This window comes from Heloderma suspectum, chromosome 13, assembly GCF_057233095.1.
Source record: "Heloderma suspectum isolate Gila_16-S chromosome 13, 16-S_ref, whole genome shotgun sequence".
Lineage (NCBI taxonomy): Eukaryota > Metazoa > Chordata > Lepidosauria > Squamata > Helodermatidae > Heloderma > Heloderma suspectum.
This window is the reverse complement of record NC_139470.1, coordinates 24342343-24358524: the sequence shown is the minus strand read 5'-3', so window position 1 is coordinate 24358524 and position 16182 is coordinate 24342343. Positions and strand designations below refer to the sequence as shown.

Genomic DNA, 16182 nt, shown 5'->3' with positions numbered 1-16182 from the left:
TATCGACAGAGGAAAGTAGGACGCTGCCTTATCCTGAGTCAGGCCTTTGGTCCATCTATTCTAGCCCAGTATTGTCAACACTGACTGGTAGCTGCTCTCCAGGGTTTCAGGCAGGATTCATTCCTCACCCCACCTGGAGATGCTGGGGATTGAACCTGGAATATTCTGCATGCAAAGCAGGGGCTCTACCACTGAGTTACTTCAGCGACCACTGAGCTGGTCATTAGGAACATAGGACGTTGCCTTATATGAAGTCAGAGCCTTGGTCCATCTAGCCCAGCACTCTCGACACCGACTGGCAGCAGCTCTCCAGGGTTTCAAGCAGGATTCTTTCCGAGCCCTAGTAGGAGATGCCAGGGATTGAACCTGGCACCTTCTGCACGTAAAGCAAGTGCTCTGTCACACTGAGCTACGGCCCCTCTAGCATCAGACTAGGATGCGGGAGACCTACATTCAAATCCCCAATTCAGCCATGAAGCTCCATTGGTGAGTTGCCATCTCTAAGCCTAACCTCCCTCAGGGGGTTATTGCGATGATAAAATGGGCAGGGAAGAACTATGTATGCTGTTCTGAGCTTCTTGCAGAAGTGGGGCGGGGAGAGATAAAAAGACAAGAAATGTTATAAAACAAGTCACAAAAGCAGATTTTCAGGTTGCTGGATTTGTACCAGCTGCCACATTAGATGTATTTGTTGTTCAGTCGTTAAGTCATATCTGACTCTTCGTGACCCCATGGACCAGAGCACGCCAGGCTTTCCTGTCCTGCGCTCTCTCCCGGAGTGTGCTCAAGTTCATATTCATTGCATCGGTGATGCTATCTAGCCATCTCATCCTCTGCTGTCCCCTTCTCCTTTTGCCTTCAGTCCTTCCCAGCATCAGGCTCTTTTCCAGTGAGTTTTCTCTTCGCATTAGGTGGCCAAAATATTTGAGCTTCAGCTTCAGTATCTGTCCTTCCAATGAGCAGTCAGGGTTGATTTCCTTTAGGATGGACTGATTTGACCTCCTTGCAGTCCAGGGGACTCTGCCACCTTGGACATGCTGAACACACAGCCCTGTCACTCATCCCTCTCCCCCAACCAAAGCACTCCTCAAAACACTGCAAACTCTGCAACTATTGCTATGATCGAGATGAGAATAAAGTGAGTTATTGGAAGATGTTTCTGCTGCAAATCTGCAAACGTTTTATTGATTTGCATCCTCCCTTGCACATAGAATTTGATTTATCCTGTTGCAAAACTTGTCGTTTTCTTGGCACCTTTTATACCCAAATAGGGTTTGTGCCAACAAACACTCCAAGGGTGAATGCAGGCTTATTTCATGCCCCAGTCTGAAGGAAACTAAGGCCAGCCTCCCTGCCTCCCGCTTCTCTACTTTACACTTTCCCAAGCTTATATATAAAAAAGAAGTCCAAATGTATACATCGGTTGTGCACATCTTTGGAACGTATACGTTATTCTCCCATTGATTAAAGCATATCTGTGTGCATTTTTCTAAAGTACACATTTTTTCATGCGCATTTCTGAAATGTATGCACGCTGTCAAACACATTTCTTTTGGTCCGCAGATCACATTGCAAGCTCGGAAATGTATGGACCTCAACCCGCGTCTTGAGTTTGATCTGGAAGATGCAAACTGGGACAATCCTGATCAAAAAAATGAACTGGACCAAATTTCCCATACATTCCTCCCAGCTGCAACATACGCTTGTTTTGGCTTCACCGCAGCTGTGCTTTTAATCCTTTGGCAGCTCATGATTACTATGCAAGGCAGCACCTACCAAGGCTGTCTCCCACCTATGTTAAAATGCGGGGGCTCCTGACTCTCTGCAGTCTGGTTCCTACAGCAGCCTACGGAGAGCCACCACAGGACCGGAGGCCTACAGTTGACTGCAGCAGCAGCTGTCAGAATAGATGGAATAGTTATGGGCAGTGTGGCTCTGATGTCAGTGGGGCTGTGAATCTGCGCAAGGTTTGTCAGAACTCTAAAGGGGCTATCCAAGGTGCGAAGCAGCCCATATTGCGATGCACCTTGGATAGCTCCTTCAGCATTCAGACTGAAACCTTGTGCAGATTCACTGCCCCACTGACCCTGGAGCCACCAGCCTCCACTGGCTATAGCCACCACAGGAGAGTCTTCTTCCAGCTGTCAATGGCACCACTCATTCCCCCACCCTCCATCAGACCCTGCCTTCTTCCATTATCTGGCTCTCCCCACCCACCTCCATTAGAGGTTACCAAGCAAAACAGGAGAATTGCCTATTTCTGCCACGGACTAGTTATCTAAAGGGCAGTGGAACCCGGAGAGGACATCCTAGACTTGCATGCTACTTGTTGCCCTCCAGTCCAGTATTTCAGCAAGCACCACAGTTCAGCGGTAGGACACACACTTCGCATGCGGGTGGTCTCAGGTTTGATTCCCAGCATCTCCAAGGAGGGCTGGGACTTGCCTCTGCGACCTGGGAGCTCTCGGGGGCTGCATTCCAGTGGTGGGTGGGGCCAAAGGCAAAAGGGGAGGGGGCAAAGTACAAAAAACACCAGCAAATCGTAGCTTTCAAGCTCGGCCAGTAAGTAAGCCTTAGGAGAGGCAGCTCAACCTTGCAGAGCTGGGGGAAACTGTGCAAAAGGCAGGAAACAGAACAATTGAGGGACGAACAGCAGCAGGGGGAAAGGGGAGGGGTCAAGGCAAGGGGCGTGGCCTTCTTGGGAATGCAGTAGGGCCGCATTTGGCCCACAGGCCCGAGTCCCCACCTTTGCCCTAGAGTGGCCTTACCCCAACCTGGTGCCCTCCAGATGTTTTTGACTACAACTGTCATGCGCCCCAGCCAACAAGCAGTAGTGAGGAGTGGTGGGAGTTGTAGTCCAAAACATCTAGGGTGGTACTAAGGTCCGGGAAGGCTGCTCTTGAGAGCAGATGCCAGTCAGTGTAGATGGACCAATGACAAGATGGACCAATGGTCTGATATGGTATAAAGCAGTCTCCTGTATTATACATCGTAAGAACAGCCATGTTGGATCAGACCAAGGGTCCATCTACTCCAGCATTCTATTCACACAGTGGCCAACCATCGACCAGGAACCCACAAGCAAGGCATGAGCGCAACAGCACCCTCCCCACCCCCATGTTCCCCAGCAACTGGTGTCCATAGGCTCACTACCGCTGGTACTGAAGGTAGGACACAGTCATCAGGACTAGTAGCCATTGATAGCCTTCTCCTCCAGGAATTTGTCTAACCCCCTTTTAAAGCTATCCAAATTGGTGGCCATCACTCCATTTTGTGGTAGCAAATTCCACAATTTAGCTATGCGCTGTGTGAAGAAATCCTTCCTGCTTAAGCTTTTCCCAACTCCCCTCACACTTTGCTTCATCTCAGTTGCATACAAGTTATTCATGAACCCACAGCTCTTAAGCAAAGGTGCAAGTTTCCCTATAGAAAGAAGGATGAGCAAAGGCAGTTGTTTGGGCACAGATCTAAAATGAGACTTTTCAAAACGAGTATTTCCAAGAGGACAGCTGGCTTCTACATCCGTGTATTTGACGGGAATGATCTAAAAGGGAGGCAAGCTGAAGTGCCTAACAAGCCAGCTGCCTGAATGACAAAGCCCCAAGTCCAGCACTCGGCTTGGTGAGGATTCTAATGTGGACCTAACTGCCGAGGTTTGACTGCCACCTGGCTGCAGCAAATGGGAAAGAAAATCCAGCACACTGCCTGCTCAGGTCGAGCGAGGAGGGAGTGATAAGGCCGACTCAGAAGTGTGTCAACAGCAGGACGTTGGGGGCTCCATGAAATCAGTGCTGAAGTACAGACAAGGAGTTAAAAGGCCTAGCTCTACTGAAGTCTGCATTCAGGCTAGACTGGGATAGAGGCATTGCATCAGCCAACAGCATCACCAGGTTATGAAGCTGGGGATAAAGCAGACACCACACAGGAGATTCGAGATAAAAAATATTTTGGGAGTAAATTCACTGCTACTGTCCCGTCAGATGAACAGGACAGCTCTTGTTGAATGTCAGCACTGCACATTCCATCTGGCTCCAAGAACGGCTCTCGCTCAATATTACATTGGGGGGATGCTAGGTTCCCACACACAAAGTAAAGGCCTCACAAGAGACACATCATTTGGCCAGAACCCTCTCCTAGCCAGACCGGCCACTGCCCAGAAAAGATGAAATGGCACGGCTGCAACAGCAAGGAGCGGGCCTTGCGGCACAAGACGCACATCGGCAACGTCCCCCCACCCAGAGTCCAGTCATTCCTCCGATTCACCCTCCATGGGGAAACGACATTCCTAGAAAATGAAAAATGCCCCCTGCCTTGTCTGTTACTGGGATTTGCAAATGGCTACAAAAACCCCCAAGCTCTCTAAGTTGCTTCGGAGTAACCAAGCGAGATCCCTTAACCACAGCTTTATATAAATCAACTGGGGATTTCAGGAAGCTGCAGGATCTCGTGAAAACTCCCAAAAGCTCCCCGGTGTGCCTCCTAGGGTCCGTGCTGTCACATGCTGGCTGTGAAGACAGCCGCTACAGTCCGATTTGCCTCCTACTCATTCAACGCCTCTCAGCTTTGCGGGCTGCCGTGAAGTCTCCTTGAGGCATCCGTGCTGGTGCCGCTCAAAGGCAAAGGTTGAGACACCACACAGACTCTCTTCAGGATACAAGAAGGGAAAGACCAAGAACACTGGCATACATTTGCCTTAAATAGTCTTTGGAAAACACCAGAGCTAAACTAAAGCCCCTCATGGCGTTGCTTGGGCTCACAAGAGAGACAAGGGCAGCTGGAATGATGCGGGCAGCAGACGGACTGCTTCCGAAAAGGCAAGGGGAACAAATGCCTTCTGCCAGTAAAACCCAGAAAGAGCAGCTGCGAGTCTCTGTAAGAGCTGATTGTCTTTAACACATCAGAGAGGCCCCCGTGCAGAGAATCACGCGGCTGACCGCCGGCGGATCACAAAAGCCCCCCGCTGGAGCTGCCCAAGGTAGATCCTCATTTTTGTGCTGTCGCTGGTTTTCCTCACCCAGATCTGTGTAAAAGAAACAAAACACACAGTGACGAGAGGAAAAGCTTTCCGAGATAAAAAAGTCAATCAGAAGTCTGAAAGAGTCGCTCAATAAAGCTCCCTCCCCTTCTGAGCATTTGGGGAAGTGGAACTACTCTGCATTTCATCAGGATAAAAAAATAACAACCAACACTTGATGTCATATGCAACACAGGTAATAAGACCTTTCTGGGGACTAAACAGAGTCTTCCCAAAGAGGATTACACTTTTGCCTACCTTATTGCAGCTTTGATAAGCTTTGGATTCTAGTTTCTACAATCTAGATCTAGGTTCTAGATTGTGGCCGGTTTCTATACTTAAAAGGGGTGGGCAGGGGGTACCAAACAAGGGCCAGCTCCAAGTTCCTCTGGTGGATCCCTCCTCTGTGAATAGGACCTGGCAGGCTTAGCTGGCAGTGCTTCAAGCAATGTTTGGCTGGTTAGCTGTGAGCACACAGGGACAGAAATCCTATGGCTCCCTAGAAAGAGTCTGGGGAGCCATCGGATACTTCAGATTCCTGGATCCAAGGCTGGAGACAGCACTACAACCTCAGACCCAGGAGTCCAAATTTCCCGCCCCCTCCCAGCCGATGTGGAGAGAACCGCATCAACTGCTTTTACGAGCTCGCAAATGTGAGCTCCAACAGGAAGGAAAGGGGCAGTTCTGTGGATGGGGAGGAGACTGGGGCAGCCAACTTACAAAGAATCCTCCAGCCGCCCCAGCCTCTTTCCCTCCTTCTCTGAAAATCACCCATCTAGTGAAAATGCACTAGCGGGGGAAATGTAGAGTGGGGAGGGGGACCATGGAGGCAAAGACCACCTCCGTGTTCCTTCCGCTCTGCACAGGTTCCCCATCAGCCTCTGAGTTCGGAGGCTGTTGGGCATCCCGACTAGATTGCACTCTTAATCTCCCACAATGCCCCTGAAAAACACTAGGTTTAAATTTACAGGGTGGCTAGGTCCAGATGCCCAGTCCTGCTAGGAAAGCCAGGCCAGAAAAGAAATCAGTGAAGGGCCCTGCTCAGGTGCCGGGGCCCTAGCAGCAACCCAAGAATGCCAGCTGTCGACAGCGTACTTGGGGTCTACAATGGGGTGGCTGTGGGTGCCAATGTGGCCAAAGACACCTCTCTCAGTACCCACCAGGCTCCCTGCCCCGCCTGCTTTTTAATTTATTTCTTAAGGTTTTTAAAATCTTTTATTCAACTGGGAGGCTGGCATACTACAAAGCAAAGTGCTGCCCTCCCGCACCACCTTTCGGTTCAAAGGAGTGGTTTTGCGTTTCGGAGCTCAGACTGCTCCTCTGCCTTGTACTTAGGGTCTTGGGCAGGTTACTTTTCTTTAAGCCTCACCAATTTGCTTTCTGGGAAATGAGTATTTTGTGAGCGGCCATAGCCATTTTATGAATGGGAAAATACCGCCCCGCCACTACACATGGCAGCCATTTTGTGAGAGCACCCATGACTCTCTCCCAAAATTCCAAGTGTGCCCACCAACCCAAAAAGGTTGAGGGCCCTCGTGGACACACAAAACTACCTTACACAGAGCCAGTCTATTGGTCTATCTAGCTCAGTGCTGTTGGCTTCTACCAGTAGCAGCGAGAAATGCACTCCAAGGTTTTCAGCAAAGTTTCTACCTGTACTGCCATCCCAGATCATCTTTCCACTGGAGAAGTGGGGAACTGAACTTAGGATCTTCGGCATGCTAACCATGGAGCTATGTCCTCCCCCAACTTTTCATCGGTAATTTTTATTTTATTTCCAGCTGAAATAAAAGATAACATAACATCTTTCCCAAAGTGGATGTTTGAAAGAAGTTAAGCCTGCTTAAACTGGCTGATTCCAGAGGAATCCTCCGTCCCAAGTTCAAGCCCATTTCTGGCACTAGGACAAGCTGGGACTTAATTTCAATTATGCCGATACCTAACTACATTAAGTTCCTTATTGTTAATGTTAATAAGAGCAAAATTGCTAAATGTGATTTAAGGTTATGTTCTACTGCATCTCTTGGTACAACACGGCATGCTCATTTGAATAATCACCCACTGAACAGAATGACATCTCTGTGACTAGTCTCATTATTAATTGAAAGAGACACTTTGAATAGCAGCCATAATTCAGAGCCTGAGCAAGCAATACAAAATATTTTTGTTTCAATTGCCCACTTGTTTGGAGCTCCACTATTTTGCTTGAAGCAGTTTTTTTTTAAGCAACTTTGCCAGCCCTTTTTCTTGTTGCATCCCAAGCATGAAAACAGGCTTCTCACCTGCCACAGTTTCTGGTCATTTCTACTAGCTGTTTTAGAGCCATTTGTTGTTGTTGAACACCCGCTCCCTATTTGTGTCCAGACAGCTCTTTAAAACTAATTGTTTAACAACGTGATGAGAGGTTCTGTATGAAAGGGCCAATCACGTGACAGGAAACTCAGGTTTGCCACCAAGTGTACACTAGAAAGGAAGCTGAAGGCCACAGTGGATCCTTGACAAGTGTACTATATGCTTGCAGAAACATGTATTGGTCATATTCACACGTTACACCTAAACACTGTCATGTGTGAAATGGGCCAAAGGGTCTGGCCACAGAACTTTGTTCTCCCTGTGCCACTTGGCTTGGTCTGTGAGGGCAGGTCTGAGGCGGCATTAAGGAGGGAGATAATGAACAAAGGAAGCTGCCATAGACTGGATCAGACTGGTCCAATATAGCCCAGTACCATCTACTCCAGGGGGTGGGGAACTTCAGACTGGGGAGCCAAATCCGGGCTCCTCCTCTGGCCCCACCCCCTTTTCCCCAACCACCAATGATGTGGTGCTTTCCTGGCCTTTGTGCCGTTTCCCTTCCAGCCCAAAAGGCTGAACCACTTCTCCTAAGGCTTAGTGTCTGGCAGTAAGAGCTTTAAGCTAAAGTGTGCTGGCAACATGGGGTATTTTTTGTCTATTTGGCCCCACCTGCTTTGCTTTTGGCCCAGAGAGCTTTTCTGAAACTGAGTTTGGTCCTCAGGCTGGGTTCCCCACACGAGGCAGTGCATGTTTGCTTACTTGGTTGCTTTTTTGGGTCATTTGGAATTAGGACTGGGAGCCCTCAGGCACCGAAGCCTCCACCAACAGGGACTCTGAGGAGGCTCCAGAACCAGTCCCTAGTTTTTCTGACCCTTGGATCCTGTGTGTCCTATCCACACAAATGCCCAGACGTGCTACTGCCCCCTGACTCTGAGGAGCTTTAAGCTACAATACGCCAGTATGTTGTGTATTTTTGGCCCCACCCCCTTTGCCCCCACCCACCACTGGACTGCAGCCCCCAACAGCATCTCTGAAATTGAATTCGGCCCACAGGCTGAAAGAGGTTCTCCACCGCTGGTCTACTCTGAGTGGTGGTGGCTCTCCAGGATCTGAAGCAGATCCGTTCAGGGAGACTGAACCTAGGATCATCTGTATGCTAAGCATGATCACTGAGTTATACCAACTCCCCTAAAGGAAGGATAAGAGAGACTGTGGCCTTCAATGGGAAGATCTCTGGGTGAGCCAAAGATCAGTGGGGCGGTGGGCATTTCATCCTTTCTAGCAACGTATCGGAGGAAAACTGGCATCAGGACGGAGTGGATGCAAAATCAACTAACTAAGGTGAAGCTAGTGAAGGCGTAGAAGGGACATCAAGGGGCAGCTTCTGCTCCTGACACAGAGGAACAGCTAGTCAGAGCTCCCTTTAGTTACAATCACAGTCACATTAAAATTAGAAGCAGTAGCCCCGCAAATGGTCCGATTAAAAAAATACCCTTCTTATTAAAAAATACCCGTAGCTCTTAAATACATTTCACTTCAGCCCCTGAAGCTCTGCCATCAGTCCCCAGCTGGCTGTTACCAGGCAACTGATGAGAAAGAAGACAGCGAAGGACCCAGCATCTGGTTCAGAAGCTGCACCCATATCCAAGCTGGGAAAAAGGCAACCTGCTATTTAAAAAAAAACATGCACCCAAAACAGGCAGGAAAATTGTAAATAAGTGTTTCAGGCCAGCAGGGTGCCATCTCTGCTTCAAAACTTGCCAGCTGCCTGCAGAACCATGGCTGAAGTTTGAGGAAGCTGGTTTACCTCATTAGCGCCCACGGAGCTGATCACGCAGCTGATTTTGGTGTTCTCTTTCGACTCCAGATAAATAGCCTGGCTCTTGTGATACCTGAAAGTAAATATTTCAGTAAGTGTGGGCCTATGTGACCTCTTAGACAGCCCGGGATCCCACTTGTGAAAATTAGCCGATTCAACGCCTCCCGAAAAGGATTGAGAACTTCTTAATCCATCACACCCGTACATTTCTGTCTGCCTGTCATGATAGTTGTCTGTGCTTTTATACCCTCGACGACACCCAAGTGGTCTGGGTGTGGAGCGGCTTTGTGAGGAGGCACAGCTAACGTGTAACTCACAGATTTGGCTCCTGAGAGGAGCAAGAGTCTAATGCTGAGGGCACAATCCTAGGCATGTTTAGACAGAAAAAAAGGCCTACAACTCCCAGCATTCCCTAGCCAGCCATGCTGGCTGTGGAATGCTGGAATTTGTAGGACTTTTTTCTGTCTAAACATGCCTAGGATTGTGCCCTAAGGCTTGCAAATCAAGAGCCAACCAGCCAGCCTGCTTGCTCCCCAGCTAGGGTGAACTCTCCTGACTGCTCTCAATAGTAATCATGATTCAGCATGAGGTTCTCTTCCAATATGTAACCGTGACAGTGTTCCAGACTACACAGGTGAGTGTCTCCTACTTAAGACCAAGTTTATTATTCCTCCTGTTTTTAAACATGTAATTACTGCCAATGAGCTGCACACTACAGAGAATACTGATGAAACGCAGTCACTTTGAGGGGCTTGGAACTGCGTAGCAGACAACGGCAGGGGGTTAGGGGTTAACATGCGCTAGTTTAAAAAGAAAAAAATCTCCATGAAAAAGCCTTCAGGAGGCAGATATGGAACCCCAATAGAGCAGGGGTGCAGAACTTCAGGACCAGGGGCCACATCCGGCTCTTCCGGTGGCCAAATCCAGCCCTCGAGGACATCCCAGATGACCACACCTCCTCTCCATGGCCACACACCGTTTCCCATGACCACCAATCATTGGGTAGTTTTCCATCTTTTTCATGGTTTAAATCCCATTCTAAAAGGTTGAACTTCCTCTCCTAAGACTTAGTTACCGGCAGTAAGCGCTTTCATAGAATCATAGAATAGCAGGGTTGGAAGGGGTCTATAAGACCCTGCTCAATGCAGAAATCCAAGTCAGAGCATCCCTGACAGATGGCTGTCCAGCTTCGACCTGAATGCCTCCAGTGTGGGAGAGCTTTAAGCTACAATATGCTGGAATTTTGGCCCACCCCTTTCCTTTTGCTTTCGGCCCACGAGAGCTTCTCCGAAAGTGAATGCAGCCCTCAGACTGAAAGAGGTTCCCCACCCCTGCTACAGAGCATCATGCTTCAAGCCAAGCTGGCAGATCATCAAGAAACTATCTGATACTAACAAAAGATTACCCTTCATTGGATCAGAGCAAAAGGCATCTTAGTCTAGCCAGCTGCCTCTGGAAAACTCACAAGCATGGCACAAGGGGATGGTTCCCTTTGGTCCCTGGCACCAGGTATTTGGAGGCACGCATCCTCTAAAATGCAGAGACTTTATTTGGGGGCTATTACGGCTAATAGGCATTGGCAGACCTCTCCTCCAGTGAAGACTGGTGGCTCTAGTTTCGGTGGGGCTGCAAATCCATTCTGGGTTTCAGCCTAAATGAGCTATCCAAGGTGCTGAACCTATTTTGAGGACGGGGTTTAGCACCTTGGATCGCTCCTTTAGAGTTCTGGCTGGTTCTGACTGAAACCCAGAATGGCTTCACAGCCCCACTGGAGCCACCGGCCATCACTGGTCCCCTCTATGAATGGGTCTGATTTTTTAGAAGACACTTAAGACAGTGGCCTTCGCCACATCTTGTAACAGTGAATGCCACCAGGGGTGGTCAGCTTGAAGACCTTCAGATGCTTTGGCTTACAACCCCAGAAGCTGCCCAGCCTTGTGTTAACTGCATACCGTGTGGAGTACTTTGGTCCCAGCTGAATCTACTACAGATCTATTTCATTGGATGACAGAGTTCTGGTATTATGGGGGGGGGGGGGCACTGGTACAGTAAAGTAATTTTAGACGCTGAGCTTAATGGTCTTATGCCCCTCCCCCCCCTTCAGATGGGTAATGTGTATTACTTCATTTACTTCAAAACGTGGTAAGCCAGCCCTGCTGCGTTTGGGGGGCATGGACTGCCCTGATGGCATCACTAGAAATTCCCCTTCCAACTCTATACACCACGCATAGTTTTATAAATGTCTAGCATGTTCCACTCGTGACCCTGTCCCTCACGTACAGCTATTATAAGCCAAGCTGCTGCAGAGTGAGAAAGGTGTTCTTTTATCAATCGGGGCTAACTGGCTGGTGAAAAGTGGACCTCAACCAAAATTTTGCACACAGTTTGGAATTTGGCTACCACACCACCTTTTGCGAGGAGGAAGTCTGCCAAATACCACTAAAGAACCACAGGCAGTCTAATCCTAGCTTGAAACATTTGTTCTTTTGGGACATTTGCCCTTATTCATGAGGAAGGGGGGAGGGAGCATTCAACCCTCAGCAAGCAGATTTCATTCTTTTTTTGACACATAATAGCTTGGATAATCTAATATGCACTTAAAAGTTGTCCTCCCACACTCTTGAGTTATTTTAAAATATTAACTACTTTGCCAAGGCATTATTACAAATAATTAAAAAATGATTCTTACAGCAAGGGGGCGAGGAGTGAACTTGAGGAATAGGAGAGCTCGGAAAGGGAAAGAAAAATGGCCAAGAGCGAAACACTGAATGAAATCACACTTTGGCTAAATTGACAGGCGTCCCATTAGGGCTATGGAAACCCAGGATGGTGTAGTATATGACAGTGTTTGGCTACCTAACAGGGATGCTGGTGAGGATAAAATTGGACAAACACTCTCTGAGCTCCTTGGCGGGAGGGCAAGATACAAAGGGTAAACAATATCAATCCAGGCCAGTAAATATTTTCCCCATGTATGGACCCATTAGCCATGGGCTTAAATAAAGTGACAATAATAAGTAAATAAGGCTTGTTAGTCTCCTTTCTATAGCCAATCCTACAGTAAACTTTTCTTGAAAGGAGTGTTGGCTTTCAGCTTCACAAAGAGCAGGCAAAGAGTTAATTTTTTTTAAAGCTGCAGAGTTTCAAATGACAGAAAGTACATAATGGGTTTGGGATGAGAGAAGGCCCTTCAAACCTAATTTTCTTACAAGTGCAGACACCTTTCATATAGCAAATGCACAAAGGTGGTAACTCTGATCAAATTTCACTGCACAGACTGGGCACATTTGCAAAAAGCACAGCTATTCTCAGCACTTCCAGTTAGACCCTTGGTTGTTGTTTTTTTAAAAACAATGAGATCTTGAATCCAATGGAAAAGCCTTCTGTGGTGTCCTCCACATCTCTTGGATTACAAATTCCCATTACCCCAACCATGGGTCATTTTGGCTCGGACTAATGGGAGTTGTAATCCAAAGCATTTTGGGGAAAGCTGTGATAGAGAAATTCCCCACCCACCTTTGTCAGAGGACTTGTTTGGAACAAACTAATTAGCCAGGATCAGAAAGAAGAGCTTCAGCTCCACTCCAGATCTTGGACATGCGCACTGGGACAGCTGACATTTCTTTTTTTTTCCAACATCAGACCCTCATGTCACATCACAAACGACTTTGGAATATCCCTGCATTTTCAAAAGTGGCTTTCTATGTGTCACGGAGGGATACTGCTTAGAAATATTTTTTTTAAATATGGTAAGCGGTACATAAATCTACAAAATAATAATACTGTTCCAGAAATAAAAGTCCAAAGCCCTCTTCCACATGTGGCCATAGTGGGGCTTTTTTGGGTCGAGCGAGACACAAGCTTCAACCAAGACTAAAGAGGTCATAAGGTCAGTGTTTTTTAAAAAAGGATAATTACACAGATTACAGTACTAGTCGCATGTTGGTGACATTATCAAAAATCGGATCCTCTTTATTCATTCTTCCATGTGCCTTGAACTCAAGGGGATTACGCTTTTCCCAAGAAGCAATCTAATGAGGAAGGGGGCCCTGGCCTCCTTCCTAATTAGGAAGTTCTCAAAACGATGGATCTCAGAAGATTTGTAAGGGGCTTGCCAGGCCAACATACCACAAAGGGCAGGGGGGAAAGGCTCAACTGGCAGGCCAAGGGTTGGAGCCAATAATATGCCCCCAAAGCATCCTAATTCCATTGCTGGGTGTGCTTACTAAAATGATTGGGAATGGCTCAATATTCCAGATGTGCAATAGCCCACAGATCAATCAGAGTTCTTACACACAGATGTGATCTCTAAAAAGGTGTGGCACTACTGGGGGGGGGGGAGACACAACAAAAGCCTTCAGCCTTCTAATGGAAAATAACTTTTGATTGCATTCTGCCACCTTGTGGTATAAAGCTTGAACAATGACAATCGAAAACTCTTAGCATCTCAGAACTTCTGGTGTGTTCAGAGGATTCGTGACCTTTCAGAAGCAGGCCATAGATATTTTCACATTTGTCACCTTCCTGAGGAGATGGAAGGGAGTCTGCAGCTGCTGGGGAAAGGCAGGCTTTTCCAGTGTGCACTCTGACTGCACGCTGCCTTATGTATTGAGCGGGAAGTACACTTAATTCTTGGAGCAAGGAGCACCTGAATTGTTGGCCAGTGACTGTGAAACTTTACAAGGAACATAGGAACTTGCCCCATACTGAGTCGGGCCATTGGTCCATCTAGGCCAGTATTATCAACATCGACTGGCAGTGGTAATCCACAGTTTCAGCCAGATCTTTTTCCTGCCCTACCTGGAGATGCTAGGGATGAAACTTAGGACCTTCTGCATAGAAACCATGTGCTCTACTGCTGGTCTACTGCTGGTCTACAGCCCCAGGGGTAGCTCCAATGGAAACATTACAGACCTGACGACAGTGGCCTATTCCAGTCACCGCTTGGGGAGCACATGGCATTTTGCAGCTAGGTAGAAGGCCTAGCCTATACCGCCTGGGGGTGGGCATAGTGGCAGAGAAATCAAGGGGGAAAAAATCTCCTAGGCCCAGTTAGATAAAACCAGGTAGGAAGGGAAAGAAAACAGAGGGAGTGTGTTTCTCATTTCAGGGCTTCTAGACCAGCTCTCCCCAACCTGGTGCCTTCCAGATGTGTTGGACTACAACTCCCATAATTCTATGGAAGCTGTAGTCCAACACACCTGGAGGGCACTAGATTGGGGAAGGTCAAGCTAGACCCAAGATTACAAAGTCACAGGCAGGCTTTGTCCTTGGCAAAGGCATAAGAACATAAGAAGAGCCCTGGTGGTTCAGACCAAGGGTCCATCTAGTCCAGCATCCTGTTGATTTATTTATTGTATGTTTATCCCGCTCCTCAGCCAAAAAAGGCTCCCGGAGCAGCTTATAATCAATGAACAAAGAAGACAGTCCCTGCTCGCAGGCTTACAATCTAAAAAAGACATGACACACAAGGAAAAGGCAATGGGGAGGGAAGAGGTTCACACAGTGGCCAACCAACTGCCCATGGGAAACCCACAAGCAGGACAAAAACTGAGGGGGCAACTTGCCCTGGTGAAAGTTTCACATCCCTGCAATTCCTCCCTCATAGGAAAATAGGACACTGCCTTATAGCAAGCAGACCAGTGGTCTATCTAGTGTCTATTTCAGGCTTCCCCAACCCAGTGCTCTCCAGATGTTTTGGATTACAGCTCCCATCAGCCCCAGCCAGCACAGCAAATGGTCAAGAATACTGGGAGTTGAAGTCCAAAACACCTGCAGGGCGCCAGGTTGAGGAAGGCTGCTCTACTAGCTGGCAGAGACTCTCCAGAGTTTCAGAGAGAGGATGCGTTAATCTGGGGTCCTGACCTTGTCAGGATCCTTACCAACACAGATTCGGGATAAGCCCAAGTGGGACAAAGTCACAAATGGATCAGTTTAACAGTTCATTGATTACAGGTCTGATGGTAAATGGATGCAGAAATAAAGCAAAGCAAAGAACCGCACGCATCCCTTGTGCTGACTGAAGCTGGCAACTTCCCCCACAGGCATGCACGTACCTAGGTCCCAATCAAGATACAGGGGATCTCTCCACAGACCGATACCAACTTGGAGAACTGATTATTGGTCTCTGGAGAGATGTCCTGTGTATCTTGACTGGGACCCAGATACACACAGGGTTGTGGGAGAAGTTGCCAGTTTCAGTCAGCATAAAGGATGCATGAGATTCTTTGTTTGGTTTTATTTCTGCATCCATTTACCATCACATGTGTAACCAATACGCTGTTATGCTGATCCATTTATGACTTTGTCCTATCCTGAATCTATTTTGGTAAGGAACCTGACAAGGTCAGGACCCCGGATTAACACAGGGGTCTTTCCTAGCCCTACCTGGGGATGCCAAGGACTGAACCTGGGACCTTTTGCATGCAAAGCAGGTGATCTGTCACTGAGCCAAGGCCCTTCCACCCTCTACAGCTAGATGGAACAAGTAATCCACCCTGGATGGTCCTCCGAGTGAGAATGCTCATTATTTTGTCCTCTACTTCAACCGTGTGTTTTTAGATCCTAGCTAGCCAAGGCCACTGGAGTGCCCTTTGAACACAACAGATCAGTTCAGACTGCCATAACAGCAGAACTCAAGCCTTACCATCTTTTATCATAGTAGAGCTTGCCATCTTCTATCCTTGCCTCAAATCGCTGTGCCGGGGATTCAGCAGGCGTAGCTGGCAGATGTTCTGGTGATGAAGGAGATGCTGAAAGAGAAGAGTGAACTCGATACAGTTTTAACACCGACACATCGGCTTGAAATGCATGCAGCGCTAAATGTGGGGATTGCTGTGACCTCAAGCCAAGGGTGGAGATGAAATATTAAGGTTTATAAGCAGATCACATTCGCCAGTATTTGGTCAAACTTGCAGAGATCTCTGTTATACAGTCAAGACCGCTGGCCAATCTAGCCATGTTAGCAACTGATTGGCAGCCACTTTCCAGAGTCTCAGGCAGAGCTTCTTCCCAAGATCTAGCGTGGGACCCTATGAACGCAAAGCATGTGCTCTAC

General features: G+C 47.9%; 1 protein-coding gene across 2 annotated transcripts in view; it reads right to left on the bottom strand.

Annotated features, from left to right (window-relative positions):
- Positions 1-1165: 1165 nt before the first annotated feature.
- SUDS3 (SIN3A corepressor complex component SDS3) overlaps positions 1166-16182 on the bottom strand; it is a 36869-nt gene continuing 21852 nt past the window's right edge. For both annotated transcript variants that reach the window (XM_084820468.1, XM_084820469.1), the window contains 3 exons: positions 15772-15877; positions 9114-9198; positions 1166-5020 (listed from right to left, as the gene is read on the bottom strand). In XM_084820468.1, the coding sequence (XP_084676594.1) occupies positions 4922-5020; positions 9114-9198; positions 15772-15877 (290 nt within the window). In that variant the 3' untranslated portion in view covers positions 1166-4921. The remainder of the gene's footprint in view (positions 5021-9113; positions 9199-15771; positions 15878-16182) is intronic.